This window comes from Rattus norvegicus, chromosome 3, assembly GCF_021556685.1.
Source record: "Rattus norvegicus strain SHRSP/BbbUtx chromosome 3, alternate assembly SHRSP_T2T, whole genome shotgun sequence".
Taxonomy (NCBI): domain Eukaryota; kingdom Metazoa; phylum Chordata; class Mammalia; order Rodentia; family Muridae; genus Rattus; species Rattus norvegicus.
Window position 1 is genome coordinate 79,669,480 of NC_141536.1, and position 17,522 is coordinate 79,687,001.

Consider the following 17,522-nt stretch of genomic DNA (forward strand, 5'->3'; position numbering starts at 1 on the left):
CTCAAAATGTCAGATGAAATAAACCCTTTCCTCCCCAAGCTGCTTGTGGTCAGGATTGTATCACAGAAATAGAAATCGCAACTAAGACCAGTCTTCTGTGCCGCGGCACATAGTGCCTGCACACACTTCTTATGCTTTCGACAGGGGCTAGAGGACTGAACCAGATGACATTTCTTCTGTGAAGCCAACCATCCTCCTCTTGATCTACCATCAGAGACTGTATTTGCCCCCCTGTACAGTAGTCAAGCACTACATGTACACACTCCCATGCAGTCAAGCACTACATGCACATACCCCCATGCAGTCAAGCATTACATGTACACACTCCCATGCAGTCAAGCACTACATGCACACACTCCCATACAGTCAAGCACTACATGCATACACTCCTGTACAGCCAAGCACTACACTCTGTAACTGCTGTCTATTCTCTTCTTTCTACCTTCAGTGAGTATATGTTCTGAGGTGTATGGTACGTAATCAACACACTCCTGACTGTGCCTTGATACCACATTTGCTCCATGCTCTACTGGAGGTACAGTGGCTAAGCCTCCAAAGGTCAGAATAAGTATGACAACAGGTCCCATGACTAGCTGAATTAATTTATCTTCCTTGTCTGAGCTACTTCCCTATCAGCTGAAAAGACCCAATTGATGACTTCTAGGTTCTTCTAACTTTTTAACCCTACCTGTCCCATTTTTACCAGCCTGACTAACATCTCTGAAAACAAACAAACAAACAAACAACCCCTACTATTCCAACCAACGAGATTTCCATATTTTCAATTTGCCCATATAATCTTTATTTGTTTGGAGCAAAGGGGATTTACAGAGTTGCTTTAAAAGTTTCTTCTGGCACTGAAGAGATGGCTCCATCAGTATAGTGTTTACTATGCAAGCATGCAGACCTGAATTCAAGCTCCAGTCTATATAAAGAAAGCTGGGAGTCGGGGTGTGTACTTTTAAGGTAGAAACAAGTAGAGCCCAGGGGCGAGTAAGCAGAAAACAGCAGGCCTTGAAAGAGATCCTGTCTAGAAAAACAAAAGGTAATGTCAACCAAGGAACAACACTAGAGGTTGATCTGTCTTTCACACATAACCCTTCCACAAAAGCACTAGTGCACACATGCATGCATATGCATGCATACACACATGCACATATACACATAGACAGACAGACAGACAGACACACACACACACACACACCAACTTTTTGTTAACTGTCCATTTGATCTAATTAAGCAGTGGCTATTTCTAAGTAGTAGTTGTTCATTGTGTCATGCAAAATTCTCTGCCCTACAGCTCTTAATTACCACATACTACATGTATGTGGTGCCCAAGGAGGAACTGGAGTTATGAATGGTTGGGCGCTGCCATGTGGGTGCTGGGAACAGAACCTAAGTCCTCTGCAGGACATGCAATGCTTTTAACTGCTGAGCCGTCTCTAGCTGCATGGGTGTTAATTCTAACAAAGTTCAAGCCGCCCCCCCATTCTAACTAATCATTGTACTTCAAATACAAACAATATAGACAAAACCAAGAAAAGATTCAAAAGCACTTGAAATCTCACTTTGGAAGTTATCTACTGTTAGATATGTCATGAGAATATCTACCCTCCCCACTGCTATGCAGATTTCTTCACAAATATGGGAACATGAGCTTTGTGGCATGACTCAGTGGGTAAAGACACTTGCCAACTCTGATGAAATGGCTTCCATCACTGGCCACAGACATGGACGAATGAGAAAACCTGCTGTGGAAAGTTTTCCTCTGATCCCCACATAAGTACGTGGCACGTGCATGATTCATGCAGTCCTTTCCAACAGTCAACTAACCAATCAACCGATGTAATGATTTTTAAAAATGGGAACAACTAGTGTGTTACACCTTTCCCTAGCCCACTCCTCTGCCCACTCTATTGGACATCTGTCCCAGTGAATACAGATGGATCACTAATCTTACTTATTCTGTGTATATGCGCAATGTGTATTTGTGTTCATGTGCATATGAAGACCAGGGGGCAACTTCAGGTATCATTCCTCATGTAAGAGCACCTTATTTTCTGAGACAGGACTTCTTACTGAGTTTGTGACTTACAAATTAGGCTACTCTGGTTAACCAAGCAGTTCCAGGGATCCTCCTAGTTTTGCCTCTGGCATTTCTACAGTGCTGGGACTACAAGCATGTGATGTTCTACTACAGTTGGCTTTTTATGTGGGTGCTGGGGATCGAATTTAGGTCCTCACACTTGCAAAGCAAGCACTCTTCTGATCAAGCACTCTCTCTCTCTCTCTCTCTCTCTCTCTCTCTGTGGGCTTCTATATTAGCCTTTCACACTTAAAAACATTCCTTCTGCCTCACTCTAGATTTGATAGGTTAAAGCATGTTCTGGGTAGTGGGGCTCTAAGTTATTTGTTATTTATGTTTCCAGTCTTCAACAATGAGTAAATATCACCTACGTTTATAAAGAAAATGTCTACCTAAAAGTATGTTATCTTTGGAAACATCAAACTTGAGAGTGCTGGGAAATAAATTTGTTTTATTCAATTTTCAAAATTCAACAAACTGTAATGACAAGCAAAATCTTTGGTAGGAGAACAGCCTAACAGCTTTCTCTTAGGTATTCATAAAGACAATTCTTGTCACAGATGGGGGTCCAAGAAAAAGACCTCAAAAAATGCTCAGCTAATCAAAAACAATGACTTTATGAAATTCATAGGCAAATGGATGGACCTGGAAAATATCATCCTGAGTGAGGTAACCCAATTACAGAAAACCACACATGGTATGCACTCATTGATAAGTGGCTATTAGTCCAAATGATCGAATTATCCTAGATGCACAGAACACATGAAACTCAAGAAGGATGACCAAAATGCCAATGTTTCACTCCTTCTTTAAAAGGGGAACAAGAATACCCTTGGGAGGGGATAGGGAGGCAAAGTTTAGAACAGAGGAAGAAGGAAGACCCATTTAGAGCCTGCCCCACATGTGGCCCATACATATTCAGCCAATAAACGTGATAAGATGGATGAAGCAAAGAAGTGCAGGCTGACAGGAACCGGATGTAGATCTCTCCTGAGAGACACAGCCAGAATATGGCAAATACATAGGCGAATGCCAGCAGCAAACCACTGAACTGAGAACGGTATCCCTGTTGAAGGAATCAGAGAAAGGACTGAAAGAGCTGAAGGGGCTTGAGACCCCATATGAACAACAATGCCAAGCAACCAGAGCTTCCAGGGACTAAGCCACTACCTAAAGACTATACATGGACTGACCCTGGACTCCAACTGCATAGGTAGCAATGAATAGCCTAGTAAGGGCACCAGTGGAAGGGGAAGCCCTTGGTCCTGCCAAGACTGAACCCCCAGTGAACGTGATTGTTGGGGGGAGAACGGTAGTTGGGGGAGGATGGGGAGGGGAACACCCATATAGAAGGGGAGAGGGAGGGGTTAGGGTGATGTTGGCCTGGAAACCGGGAAAGGGAATAACAATTGAAATGTAAATAAGAAATACCCAAGTTAATAAAGATGGAGAAAAAAAAAGAAATATATCTAATAAAAAAATTTAAAAAAATGCTCAGCTAGTGTCTTTTTTGGACTGTAGTCTCTCTTCAAATCTTATCTGAAATTGAACTGCAGTCTATTGCTATTGTCAAAGAACTGGCCAAGGAAGCTTTATACCTATAATGCTAGCCATGCACAACACTTGGGAATCAGCGTGAGTTTTAAAGGGATGGGCTAAGGCAGGCAGAATGTCTGCTGTCAATATTGTTCACCCAACTCTCTCTCCAAGTTAAGCTATCATGGACTTCTGTCTTCTTTCAGGTTTGGAGAACTGCAAGTTCAAAATATCAGTCCAGATTTACCGCGTAAGAATCTCTTCATAGAATCCTGGCTATAAGTGTGAAAACTTGCATGTGTGTGTGCGTGCGTGCACGCGTGCACATGTGCTCAAGTCAATTTCTGAGTGTTTTAAATGTACAGGCATATGCATGGGCATCCTGGAAGGTAGGGGCCAACCTAGAGTGCTGTTCCTAAGGACAGCCATCTCCTCTGTTCTGTGGGAAAACCTAGAGTGCTGTTCCTAAGGACAGCCATCTCCTCTGTTTTGTGGAAAGTCTCTCACTGATGAGGCTAGGCTGGTTGGCCAGCTCCAGGGTTTCTCCAGTCTCTACCCTCAGGACAACGGGAATACAAGTGTGTGTCACCATGCCTGGCTTTTTACATGGGTGCTGGGGCCCACGCTTGAATCTTTATGTTTGTGCAGCAAGCATTTTAATGGATGGAGCCATCTTCCTAGCCTTTGAGCATATACTTTGTTAAGACAAGTGTTTTGCTGTAATTTTTGCTGCTAGAGAACTTATAAAATATCTTAGTGAGAAAGTTAAAACCAGTCTCAGTTTGAATAATTATCAAGCATCAAATTAAAAACAAAGTTAAACACAAGTACTGAATCCTGCCCATCACATGAACTTCATGGCCACTATTCTTTGAAGTCTACCCTCAACTAGATTTTATTTTCTTGTTATTGCAGTGTCTAGAAACCCTGGTTGTAAAACTGCCTATTCCTGCATCGTTCAGACATATGACATGTATTGTATAGCTCTTACCTAGAAGTGAATATTCATAATGTTGTAGCCAATTTGTAAGAACATTCGTGTCAAACAATATCTTCCTGATTGACAAGCAAGACATTTCCAACATAAACAGCAGAAGCACACGTCTTAACTATATTTTAGAATTTATGCAACAGGGAACATATATAAACAACACACTTTCCCCTAGACTGTTTATAACTTTACAACAAAAATAAAATGTTGGACAAGATGACAAGAGTCATGGATAATTTCTGTATTTGTCAAGCTCTTGTAAACATGTATGGAAACAATGTAGCTGGCTCTACTGTTATTTTTATTCCTCTTTCTGACAGGCTGGCCTCAAACTCCTATGTAGTTAAGGTTGAATGTGAACCTCTGGTTTTCCTGCTTCTCCCTCCTAATTGCTGTTTATATTAAAGATGCTGTTTTATATGTATCTCAGATGTGACTTTAATTCAAGCAGTAAATAAGTACTGAGCACAGCAGCAGGCAGAGTAATGCCCAACCAAGGTGACCATGCTCTAATCCCTAACCTTGTGAATATATTATGCTATATGGCAAACGAGAATTAAGATGTCAACCAGATGAATGGTTGTTAATCAGACCATCTTAATTAAGACAGAGAACACAGCTTGGATATCAGGTGTATACAGAGTAATTATATGGACCAGGGAACACACACCACACCACACACTCACACACACAGTCGGGGTTGGGGTGGGGGCAGACGGAAAGAAAATGAGGTCAGAGGGATGAACTACTGCTGATTTTGAAGTTGCAATGAGAGTGGCCCAAGAGCCACGGCATACTGGCAGCCATTAGAAAAGCATTAGGAAAGGTGGCCTTGCCACAGCCTCCAGGAAGGCAGGCATACAGCACTGCTGTTCTTGGGGCTATGCTTGTAAGTTTCAGGATGGACTTGTAGTTTCCTTACCCAGTTATCTGGAGAGCAATAAATCTGGGTTGTTTTAAACCATTAAGTTTGTGTTAGTTTTTTAAACAGCAGCAATAGAAAACAGTAAAAGCACCCACTAAAGTCTAGATAGAATACAAAGTGTGAGCTTTTAAATTCCCAGTGAGATAACTGGATTACTCAACTCCTAGAGAAGACATTTCCGTCAGTGCACAGCACTGGGCCATGCTGTTACTGAGGTGACAGGAAACTCAATGGCTTGGGGATGACTTTGCTAGATTGTGCTGGAAATCCTAAAGAGAGGCAATGGATGTAGTTCAATCTCATAATTAACTGCTCAGGGGATGAAATCAACATGACAGATTCCTTTTACTGCAATCCCAACTGGTATGAAATACACATTAACGATAAGGTTTAAATTTTTCTAGGAAGACATGAAAATGAAACTGAAGATTGCTTTTTAAAGCTTGCTACGCCTACTGATGGCCACTGTGCTGTTTAACCAAGGGCAATGCAAGGTCTTTTGCTGAAGTCAGATTGTGAACAAAGGTTTTACATATCCCAAATACTGTTGCTCATTTTCAAATGCTGGCGCAATCCTTTAGCACAATAATTTGCCAATACCTAGGAAGATTGAGAATAGTAAACACTTGGAACCAGTTAACTCCATTTCTAAGAATTCATCTTACAAATAGACTGATGCCAAGATATACATGTGACCACACTCACCTTCCTGCCACAGTATTGACAGGAAAAAACAAACCCTGGAGAATCTAAGTGCACTGGGAAAATACGCTATAGAATATTCACACAACTGACTGAACCAAGGAGGAAACATTTCTATTGTGGACAGATGCCTTGGTTTTAAGCTAGCAAGTTAATCATCAAACGCAATGTTCCCAGTTGTATGTTTAAAAAAGAAACTCACACATAGGAACTTTGAGGATGAACATTCATTGTTATGTGGCCAGGCAGCATCTTCTACTCTTGTTCAGAGATGCTGTGCTTCTAGAGAAGACTTAGCTTGTCCAAGCCTTTTGGTTTTAATAGGGAGAGACAACAAATTCTCTTGTAACCTTCAACTAAACACAGTCACTGTTCTAGACCACTAAAATGATAGTGGCCTTTGAGTATGCTGGCACAAGTTATATTGCAGGTAAAGATAATGTATGTGCCCACACACTATTTTCACTTATTCAGTATTCCCTGAATATATATACCATGTCCCAAGACTGGTTTTGGTTCTGAGGTTACTTCATTGAAGAAAACAAAGCCGCTGCCTTCTTGCATAGACAGGAAATATAATGTAAATGCTGTAATATCAGCAGTGATCACTATGAAGAATAAAGCAGAGGAAGAATACAGTGCAGGAAGAGATGACATTTCAGACATGTAACAAAAGCTGTCATGTGAACAGACCTAAAAGGAGAGACAGGCTGAGCTATGAGTGCATCTGAGGAGGGAGGGAGGTCCAGAGGCAGAAACACAGCACATCACCTAAGAAAGAGAGTGGGCCCTGGGGTGGAGAGGTAGCTAGGACTCAGGTCTTTCAGGCCTTGTAGGATAGATATAGCAGAGCCCAGATTTTCGTCTTCAAGTGTGATGGCAAAGCACTGGAAGGTACTCGTGTTCTCTGCTTCCCACCTATCTTAGAGTGACATGGCCACATGTGTTTAAAGACAAAACAAAACATTTTTAATGATTCTGGGAGAACAGATTACCTGGGGCACAAGTGAAGCAAGAAGACCAGTTAAGAACTGGCATCAGAGCAGGACTGAGGCAGAGTTAGTCTGGACTAGGCCTGCAGAGCGGAAGTGGGAAGACACAGCTCAGTTGGGAAGCACTTTGGAAGTAAAGGTGATAGATTATCTTTAGGCTGGGTATGAAATAAAGAATGAAAGAGTGAAGAAAAACGCCAGTATCTGGGGTCACAGCAATTTGGTGAATGGAAGAAGTCTGGGGTGCAGTTGGGTTCAGGATCTGCTGTACATGAGAAGCCATTCTGAGTGGAGGTGCCCAGGAGTTATGGAGTTCAGATGAGCCGTGGAAGGCATCAACAGGTCAAGTTTATGGCAGGAGGCTGCATGAGATGATCAGGTAGGGCACTGAGGCAGCACAGCAGCCAGCAGTCATCAAGGAAAGAAGGGTCCAGCAGAAAAAAGGGGCAAGCCATGGTGGGGGGTGGGGGGCTCAGAAGAAAAACAGAATCTGTCTTGGCAGCCATGGAAAGTAAATAGTTCAGTAAGGTGTGAGGTTGCCACTAGGCTCCTAAGAGGTTAAGCTGAGATTACTGAGAACTGAGTTTGGCAATGAGGGAAGCCCTGGTGTCCTGACAAGTGCTGACTAGACTGCTTTTAGAGAACAGAAGGAATAAAGTCTGTACATACAGGACTCTCAAGTGACTGGCTATAGAACCACAAACAGGAGCTTCTGTTTTAACTTTTGCCATCAGGGCTGTATAACTGAGACACAGGTACTGCTCTCCACATTTGGGAGTGCAAAGCTATGCTAATTTTTGACTTGGCCTGCTGGCAAGCCGTCATACTTCTCACTGCCAGCACGCCTTCTGTTCGCTTCCAGCAGGGTTGCCTCCAAACTACAACAGCTGCTGGGCCCACAGCTGATTGTAACCCCTGCTCGGCAGTGTAGCTGTCAGTCCTGTCTACATTGCCTGGCTTTCTCATTCTTCTCTTTTACTTTTCTTGTTCATTTTTTTCTCATCTCTTCTCTACATATTTACATGTCTGGGCGAGGCAGCTGATCCTCTGTGTATAACACCAGTGACAGAGAGGATGCTCTCCCTTGCAGAGCATAACCTGATGAACAGCACACAGACCAGAGCGGTCCCTGAGATTCCGGCCCTTTTCAACTGTTCCAAGCCCCTTCTGAGAGTCAAAGGGCTGACTGATTGATGGGTCACTTGAACCTTCGATTTTTTCCCACGAGTCTGAAGCTTCCTACAGTTGAACACTGGCTTCACACAGGCAACTGTAAATGTTTAAGAGGCCGAATCTACTTATCACACCTGCTTGCGTCAGCCAATCAGCAGTTAATGAGACATTGCTGCCTGTGTGTTCTGACAGTGTGGGAGATGCTGAAGCTGTAGAGGTGGATGTATCCAGTCTCTCCCTGAAGCTATGCAGTGGTCTAGGCTAAAGTTGGTCACAACATGAGTCAGTAAATGCTCTCAGAAAGAAATTCATCATGCTATGAAACATAAACAAAGGAAATGACACAAAAGTTGTGAAGTCCGAGTTAGTCAGACGAGGAGCATGTGCAACAGACAGAAGCGAGAGAGAACACAGCATCCCTAGGGATGCTTACAACAACAAAGAGAGCAATGTGAGTGCACGTGCACATTTGTGTGTGTGTGTGTGTGTGTGTGTGATACTGAACTAAGGGTTAGGTATTCAAGGATGACTAGATAGAAGCTAGGGAGAAGGGTTAGGTTAGAAGAATTTAGGCCATATCCTGTGCACATTATAACCAGGTATAATGGCTATTCCTGGTTGTCAACTTGACTATATCTGGAATGAACTACAATCCAGAATGAAGGGCTCACTGGCGATCCAGATCTTGAGGCTGAAATACATAGTTTTCTGACCTAGATCTTGGCCTAGAGATCCTGAGGCATAGTGGCTATGAAAAGCTTAGGCCCAGGTATGGTAGTAAACTCTTTAATCCCAGGAGACTGAAGCAGGGAGATCTCTTGAGTTCAAGGTCAGCCTGGGACAAAACAAGTCCCAGATCCAGGACTGGTGGTACACACGGTTAATCTGGGCCACACCTTCTGCTGGAGAGCTACACAGGGACACTGGAAGAAGGAAGATTCACTCTTCTTTGCCCGCTTGCATTTACTTGCCAGCACATCTGTTGGAATCTACTTCTACAGAAGAGCAGCTGAAACAAAACAACTAGTTCACGGACTGAGCAACTACTAGGCTCTTGGACTTCCCATTCCCAGCTGCCCAGTGTTGGGGTAGTTGGACTACAGACTGCAAGTCATTGCAACAAATTCCCTTACTATATATGAAGAGACATTCCATAAGTTCTGCGACTCTAGAGAACCCTGACATGGCCAGGTGATGTTTCTTAAGAGTGCAAGAACTGAGCTTAGTCATTATGCAGATCCTCTTAGACCTATCCAACGCCTCACCATCTGACCAAAACCAAATTGCACATCCACTTCTAACCTACTGAGGAGCAGTGCGGTGGGACTTTGGCCTCTCTGTCAGTCCCATGTGGTATATCTCACTTAGCAAGCATGCTTTGCCAAGGGATGCTTTCGTGTGTCAGCACCATCAGGAACCTCACTGTGAGTGATGGAAAGCATCTGTGTTCCCCAGACATCTGCCTGACTAAAGGCAATGATCACACCATCACCAAATAAACTCATGCTTATTTGAGCCCCCTCACCTCCCACTGTCACCGGACCTAAATTTACTATGAGATACGTGGCTAAAATAACCTAAATGGGAAGAAAATGGGTTGGATGAGCCCTCACTTCCACATTTGCTCTTCTGTTTCCCTCTACTCCTCCACTTATTGGTGTGATGAGAAGAGAAGCATGCACTTCAAATATACAGCATGAAATGCTTGCTACTGTAGATGAATATGCTTGTAATTATCGTCACTACTAAATGCTACACATTAGATGTAGACTAGAGGCTACTAAGTTGTAACACGTATGATTTAAGAATCCCTTCCCCACAAAAAATACTCTTTTCCCCTAAATTTAAAATTTGATGGTTCTAACTTTAGAGAAGAAGGAAACAGTGATCAAGAGAACAAATGCTACAATGTTATGAGACAGCGGGTGACAACAGTGATTCTTACTGAAAGCTAAGACTTCCATTTCTGAAGAGAGACTATCCAGAGGCATTATACGTGGTGCCAGAAGCACAACTTCTTGGCTGAACAAGTCTACACACTGACAGCCAGATTTCCAGAGTTCATCTGATAAGAGATGATACGGCCCATTATAAAGTTCAAAGTCATCCTACAGAGTGAGTCTGAAGTTAGCTTGAGATACAAGAGAACCTTTCTAAAACAAACAAGCAAGCAAGCAAACAACAAACAAACAACCCCAAACCAAAAACCAAAAACCAAGCAAGCAAGCAAGCAAGCAAGCAAGCAAGCAAGCAAGCAAGCAAAAAAACCCTAAAGAAACAGAATGCTAGAGAGTGCTGAGGGTTGCAGCCTAATTCCAAAATTTATTTAACCTCAGCTGCAAGTGAATTAGCAGGAAACTTGGAACAAACAAACAAACAAGCACATCTAGGCCTGAGGGGTACTCCTATAATTTTGAAACTTGACAGGTGGTGGCTGGGTGAGTTCAAGGTCAGCCTCTGTTACATAGTAACTTTGAGAAAAGCCCAGGCTGCACCAAAGCATCCCTTGGCAAAGCATGCTTGCTAAGTGAGATATACCACATGGGACTGACAGAGAGGCCAAAGTCCTATGGCACTGCTCCTCAGTAGGTTAGAAGTGGATGTGCAATTTGGTTTTGGTCAGATGGTGATGTGATTATATTTAAATTAAAAATAAAAATATTCAAAAATATTGTCTAGAAGCTTATTCTTCACAAATTCAGCCAGCAAAAGCCTCAGCTCTGATTATAAAGAGGTTGCCTACCAGACCACTCAGAAGTGTGTGTGTGTGTGTGTGTGTGTGTGTGTGTGTGTGTGTGTGTAGACAGGGTCTCATGTAGCCCAGACTTGTCGTGACTTTGCTATATGTATATGTATATAGTCAAGGATAACCAACCACTGACTCTCTTGCCTCCACACTCCAAGTGCTGGGATTACAGAGGTGCAACACTAAACTGAAGCCCCATTTCAACACCAAGGATGAGGTAAGGTTTTCTTGGTCTAATTACACAGTAGAGCCGCACGCTAACTGGTTAATAACACATAGTCATCTAGTTCACAGACTGACTCCAAGCTAAGAACCCTTCCCTAAATAAAGTGAGATAAAAGTTGGGATCATTAGTTTTGACAGTTTGATTCAATCTAGAACCACTGGGAAATCTTGATAAGGGATTATCTAAATTAAATTAGCCAGTGGGCATGGCATGTCTCGATTTTGTTAACTGAGATGGGAAGACCCATACCCCGTGGGTAGCATTTTTCCCTGGGTTTGGGGCCTGGACTTTATGAAAGTAGATAAAGTGAGCTGAGCACAGCATATATGTTACCTCATTGCTCTTTCTAACTATAATATGAGTAGTTGCTTCAAACTGGCCACTTTAAGTCCTGCTACCCTGACCTCACCCCACTTCCTATGATGGGCTGTATGTAACTTGGCATAGTGAGCTAAATGAACCTTTTCTCCCTTAAGGTGTCTTTGTCAGGGTGTCTTATCACAGCAACAGGAAAGAAAATGAAGACAGATGGTCTTTCTGGTTTCCAGGTACCAGGAAGGTTGTGTGTGTGTGTGTGTGTGTGTGTGTGTGTGTGTGTGTGTGTGTGTGTGTGTGTGATTCTAGAACCCAAAGGTGAGAAAAAGCTCACAATTGTGGACAGCCTTTTTCTTAACCTCTCTCTGTCTATGGTGGGAAAGAAACAGAAAATGGGACATTTTCTTCTCATTCTCCATCTCCAGAACTCCCTAGACTGCATTCTTGGGAATTCAGTGGTAGGAGATGTGCTTTTTAGCTGAGGTAGGAGATATGGAAGAAATACTGATTCCCCACGGCATGTCAGCAGCAGCTCCGGCTCACAAGGCAAAGAGGCCGCCTGCTGGAATGTAGTTCTGTCTGAATGAAGCCCAGCGGAACCCACCAAAGGACAGGGGCTTTCTAACCTTGCATATTCACAAGCCTGGAGTACAGAAATAGTCGGTATCCATCTTTAAGGTCTACTAAGGCTTGTGATACAAAAATTCAATAAATACACTCTTGTCCTGGTAAAGATTCCATGCTGTACTTTAACTACAACAATGGAAATGTCCATATTTAAATGTGTACTTTAGGCAATTTTGATTTTTTTCTTTGAAAGACAGGATCTCACCATGTAGCTCTGGCTGGCCTGGAACTTGCTATATAAGTAAGCCAGGTTAACTAACTGGCTTCAAGCTCTGAGATTCACCTGCTTCTATCACCTCAGTGCTGGCTAACTGTGTGCCACCACAGTTAGCTCTAATTCTCACTTTTAATTCATATAAAAATCCCCATATTTGCTGTGGAAAATGACTCATTATGCTGTGGAAAATCATGACACATATAATTTTTAAAAGTTTAAATATTAGAATTCAAGTAATCAGAAAGACATCACCACTCTAATGTTCTATAGCAGTTTGCCCATAGATCCTCCTTGATGTTAGAGTATTTTACAACTGAAACTACACTTCTGCTCTCAATCAGGTAACAGAACCAAGAACCAAGCAGTAGAAATTAAATATGTCACTTAGGATACAGTATACTAACCGAATCCTAACTATGTTTCCAAATTTACAAACAGAACTACTGTATCCCAAATTGGTGTAGTAATGTATACCCAAACGTGACTACTGACTGCAATGTAAACTATGTTTATTAGATTTTGCCTGAATCCCCTTTATTGCCAGGAAAGGACACAGGAGTTATGCACAGTTACTGGAGTCCAACTCGAATGCTGCCCACCACATCCAATACCTACTTTATTTATTTGTATGTATTTCCTCTTAGATTAACCCCACCCCTTTACTCCTACGGCCCCCCTCACCCCCAGTTGTTACATGTTGTCATCAACTTTATTTGTTATAGAGTAAAAGTTCATGGCTGTGGGAACTCAATGCTGCAACTGTTAATGTGCAGTGAAGAATTGGAAAAGTCAACAGAAGGGCCGTTAAAAAAAAAAAAAGAACAAATAAAAAAGGCTTGCTTTCTTATCTTTAAGTCTAATTACTGAAGGGATGACTTGGCAGAGATTCAGAAGATCTGGCAAATTACTAATATCCCTATATCCCCCTCTAAGAAATAGATCCAACGTGCAAAAGAAGGCATTTTTAAAAAGAACAAAACCAAAGCCGATTTTACTTTCCCACTGCAATACTCAGCGTATAAATAATCCATCTCCGTTAATTAGCCTTCACTTTTTAGATGGGTTGCTTTTTCAGCTGAGTGGCAGGACACTAAAATGGGAAGGAGAAGTCAATGTCATAGTGTATAAATAGCTGTGGCCAGAAACAATATATCAAAAGAGCCAATAGGAGAAGGGCTCCCCAAATTACAGCATAAGTGACTGAATTCAATGAGGGCCTCAGAGCAAACCACAGACAGCAAACAAAAGATGAAAACAATGAAGATGCAGGATTTCTAATTTTATGTCGAAAAGACAGCCTTACTGTATTTTCTAGGGGTTCTGACATTTTTTAAAGTCTCAGCTGGAGGTTAATGAAAATTAACTTGGATCTTAATATCCATGAAAAAGAAACCCTTTAAAATGGGAGTCAGATATAAATACACGCGAGGAAAGAGTATAACGGAAACAAAAAGGGCTGGCGTTTTAAATTTTTTGTTTAGATTTGCTGCATTGTGAAATGTCTCATCTTAAATATAAACCCTGAAATGTGTTTCTATAGTTAATCGAAAGGATCAGTTATCTCTCACGACTTTGGTTAAAACACTAGAGTCAGTATGCTTAAATTGCATGGGGTACACACTTCACTTTTTAAATGTCTCCTGGACATTTCCTGATTGTTGTCAAGCGCTGGAAGTCATTAAGTTTACAAGATTCTGTGGTGAAGCACGCGCGCGCGCGCACACACACATACGTAGTCCTTAAGCATCAGCACCAAGAACGAAAAGGCAGGCATCAGAAAGTTATGTAAGAAAAGCGGTCACTCCTCTGAGAAATCAGTTCAAGCATAGGTAATCTACTAAACTGCATATGCAGAGTGCCGGGCTGGGTCACAGGAACTAGGAAGCAAGGTAAAATACACCGGGAAATGAGGGCACTTAGGAGCTGAATGATGCAGGCACCGCCACCAGAGGCATCTTCTGGCATTCCTTCAGAAGGAGCAAGAATGGGTTCTCTTTAAAGAGCCCCTAATGATCTGGCTAACGGCACAGCCTCAAATCATCACATAGTGAAACAATTCCCACCAAGAGAGAGAGACAAGGCTGGAGGAGTCGCATTAAGCGATCCATCCATTCACTAATGCTACCCTGACTGTCACCGGCCTGGGACTGGCGCACTCCCCGGCACTGCCACCTGCTTTCTACTTCCTCGGGGAGAGGTGGTGGCCCGCTCAGGTCCTGGCTCAAAGGCTCCAAAGGCAGAACTAATGATGATTATGTGATTCCTAACCCCGGAGCTTAAGTCTCGGTTCCCCAGGGTCGGTTCCGGGACGGCGCGCGGCCCCACGGTGGAAGGCTGAGAAGTTCCCCACGGCGGAGCTAGGGCAAGGGGACCTGAGGGGAGGGGGCGGCGCCAGATCTGAGCGTAGGAAGCCTCGGCCCCTGGGCCCGGACCGTGGGAAGGCAAGCTGGGGGCGGGGCCGCGCGGAGCTACACAGGGGCCGGCTCCGGGATCCCCTCTCCGGGCGCCGGTAGAGAGGGGGCACCCTGGCCGCTACCTGCTGTTGGATCTTCCCGTCCTCCGTGACGACCCAGTGCGTAGTGGCCAAGGCCCCTCGAGCCACCACGCTCAGCAAAGCGGAAAGGCTGATAAGCCAACCTGGGCCGGAGCAAGATAGCAGCTCGAACCGGCCGCGGACCCCTATTGCCGCCGCCATCTTGCCCCCCCGGCCCCGCCGCTCACACCGGAAGCGGAAGCTACTCCTTGCCGTCCGCCATCTTGGGGAGGTCGCCTCTGGAACTGGAGGAGGAGCCCGCGGAGTGTCTCGGAGTCAGTACTCGTCTCTTTACCCTCGGCTGGGGGAGCCAGTCCTGTCACACCTCTGAGATGGGAACTGCTTTCTAGTTATCGTTTTCCTGTAGCCTATATGACCTCCAGGTATGGGAACCAGTGAGGAGAAAATAATAGACTAGGTGGAGATTGAGCAGAAGTGAGAAGTCGGTTGAGGTCATTTTTAAAAAGTTAAGTAGTGTTACTGCAATAAAAGTTATACTTTCCAACTATTTGAGAGAGGCTTTTTTTTTTTTTTTTAAATAAGGCTCGTAATGGAGTGTCCAGCGGCGCAGTAGTACTGTAATACATGTCACATATCGAATTTTAAAAATAGCTCGTTATCAAATACAAAATAGCAGTTCATGACAAGATACGCATATATGATCGGCATTCTTTCTCTTCCTAAATTTGGAAAGCGATGTGTACTTACAGATCATTTACATCCGGTGTAGCCAGATTTCTGGGTCTTAACAGCAGCACATGTCTTGTGGACTTTGGTGGGCGGCTCTAGTCTAAGGGGTACCCAGGCGTAGAGCCCAGATATTGGCATCTCCAGGGACTGTATTAAATATGTAAGTTTTCCGCACTTGCGGCTTCGCTTCCCCGAGGGAAGATTTAGCCATTATGTTTTAAGGAAAAGTCTCAGGTAATTGATTGGCATATTAAGACTCATGCTCATGGTAGATGGGCAGACTGTTAACTAGCTTAGGTTCCAGGCTCTCTGGCAATCGCTATGTTCTTACAGATATTTCAGGTATGCCTACTAGTATGTTTCATCTTGTATCGCAGTTATGCAAGAAAAAAAATGAGAATAGTGCCCTGCCACCTACATAGGTGTGTTGCAGGAAAACATGTCTGCCCCATGTTATGAGAACAGAGACTATGTCATGGCTTTTTAATTCTTCTGAGAGCAGTTTAGTTTAGTTTTGTTTTTTTTTTTTTCTTTTGTTTTTGAAAGAGTCCCTAATGCAGTCTAAATTGCCTAGAACTTATTAGTTAGCTCAGCTCGGCCTTTAAGTCCTCCTTTGTCAATCTCCTGATGGTATTACAGGCACAAACCTTCAGGCCCACTTTTCTTAAAAATACTGATGTAATAAACATTCATTTTATTAAAAAGGTGTAATTGGGGCTGGAGTTGGGGCTTGTGGCTAGAAAGATGGCTCAGGTCTGAAGAGTACCTTTTCCTCTTCCACCTGTAACTCCAGCTCTTGGGGATCCTCCTTTATACATGTGGCATACAATTCTCATACACAAACACACACACCATGCATATATATCTGCATAGTAGTAGAGACTGGGCACAGAAATATGACCATTAAGAAGCAAGCTATGATGTTGAAAGTTAATTACAATATAGACAATGAGAACCTAATAATGTATTTGTAGAGAGAACTACAACCAGGTGAAAAACGGCTTGGCACAAAGTGTGGTTGGTAACGGGGATGCTGGTGTCAAGTTGTAAGGGACTCTTGTGTGTCACATTGAGTTTAAACATAGACATAGAGGACTGTAAACTGAGCTTAAAAGTAGAAACAAGTGATGGAATCCGTTCTCAGCATCTTATTTTTAGGTATAGTCATCTATTATACATCATCTGGTTTATCTTCTTTACAATGCTAGGGACTGAGCCTAGGGCCTTGCAATGCTAGCCAAACACATTACTAATGAGCTATGTATCTCTAGTCAACTATTTCATAAATATTTATTACACCTACCTGGTTCCTGAACCCCAGAATGAACGGTTGAATAGAATTTCTAGTATTGTTTATTTCAGCAATCAGGAACTTCTTTGGCATTTTACTGTTGAAAAGGAGTTGGAAATCAGCTTCTACAAATTCAACAGATTATCCACTTGTTTTTCCTAGTTCATAATCATTTTCCTTTGAGACAAGGTTTTGTCTCAAACCTTGAGAGCTCTCTATGGTTCTCTGTTGTGTAACTAATCGCCATAAATTTACCAGCTCCTATGGATACGAGTTTCTATGGGACTCAGGCCTGGTCTGGCATGGTTGGTATCTTGCTGAATGCTAACTGGCCATTAATGCGAAACATCCACTTAACCTTACCACACAGCCCTTTTAACATGACAATTTTAAGGTCTCCGAGAGGATGTGTCCATTGCTTAAAACTCTGACTTACTTCATCTCTAGGCTAGGTTTAAAGAATTTCTTTGCT

At 43.0% G+C, this 17,522-nt stretch overlaps 1 protein-coding gene across 4 annotated transcripts in view; it reads right to left on the minus strand.

The window, feature by feature from the left end:
• Ttc17 (tetratricopeptide repeat domain 17) overlaps positions 1–15,242 on the minus strand; it is a 110,151-nt gene extending 94,909 nt beyond the window's left edge. For 3 of the 4 annotated variants that reach the window (XM_087651917.1, XM_087651920.1, XM_087651918.1), the window contains exon 1: positions 15,073–15,242. In XM_087651917.1, coding sequence (XP_087508043.1) covers positions 15,073–15,231 — 159 coding nt within the window. In that variant the 5' untranslated portion in view covers positions 15,232–15,242. 4 annotated transcript variants of the gene reach the window in all.
• Between the last annotated feature and the right edge of the window lie 2,280 nt (positions 15,243–17,522).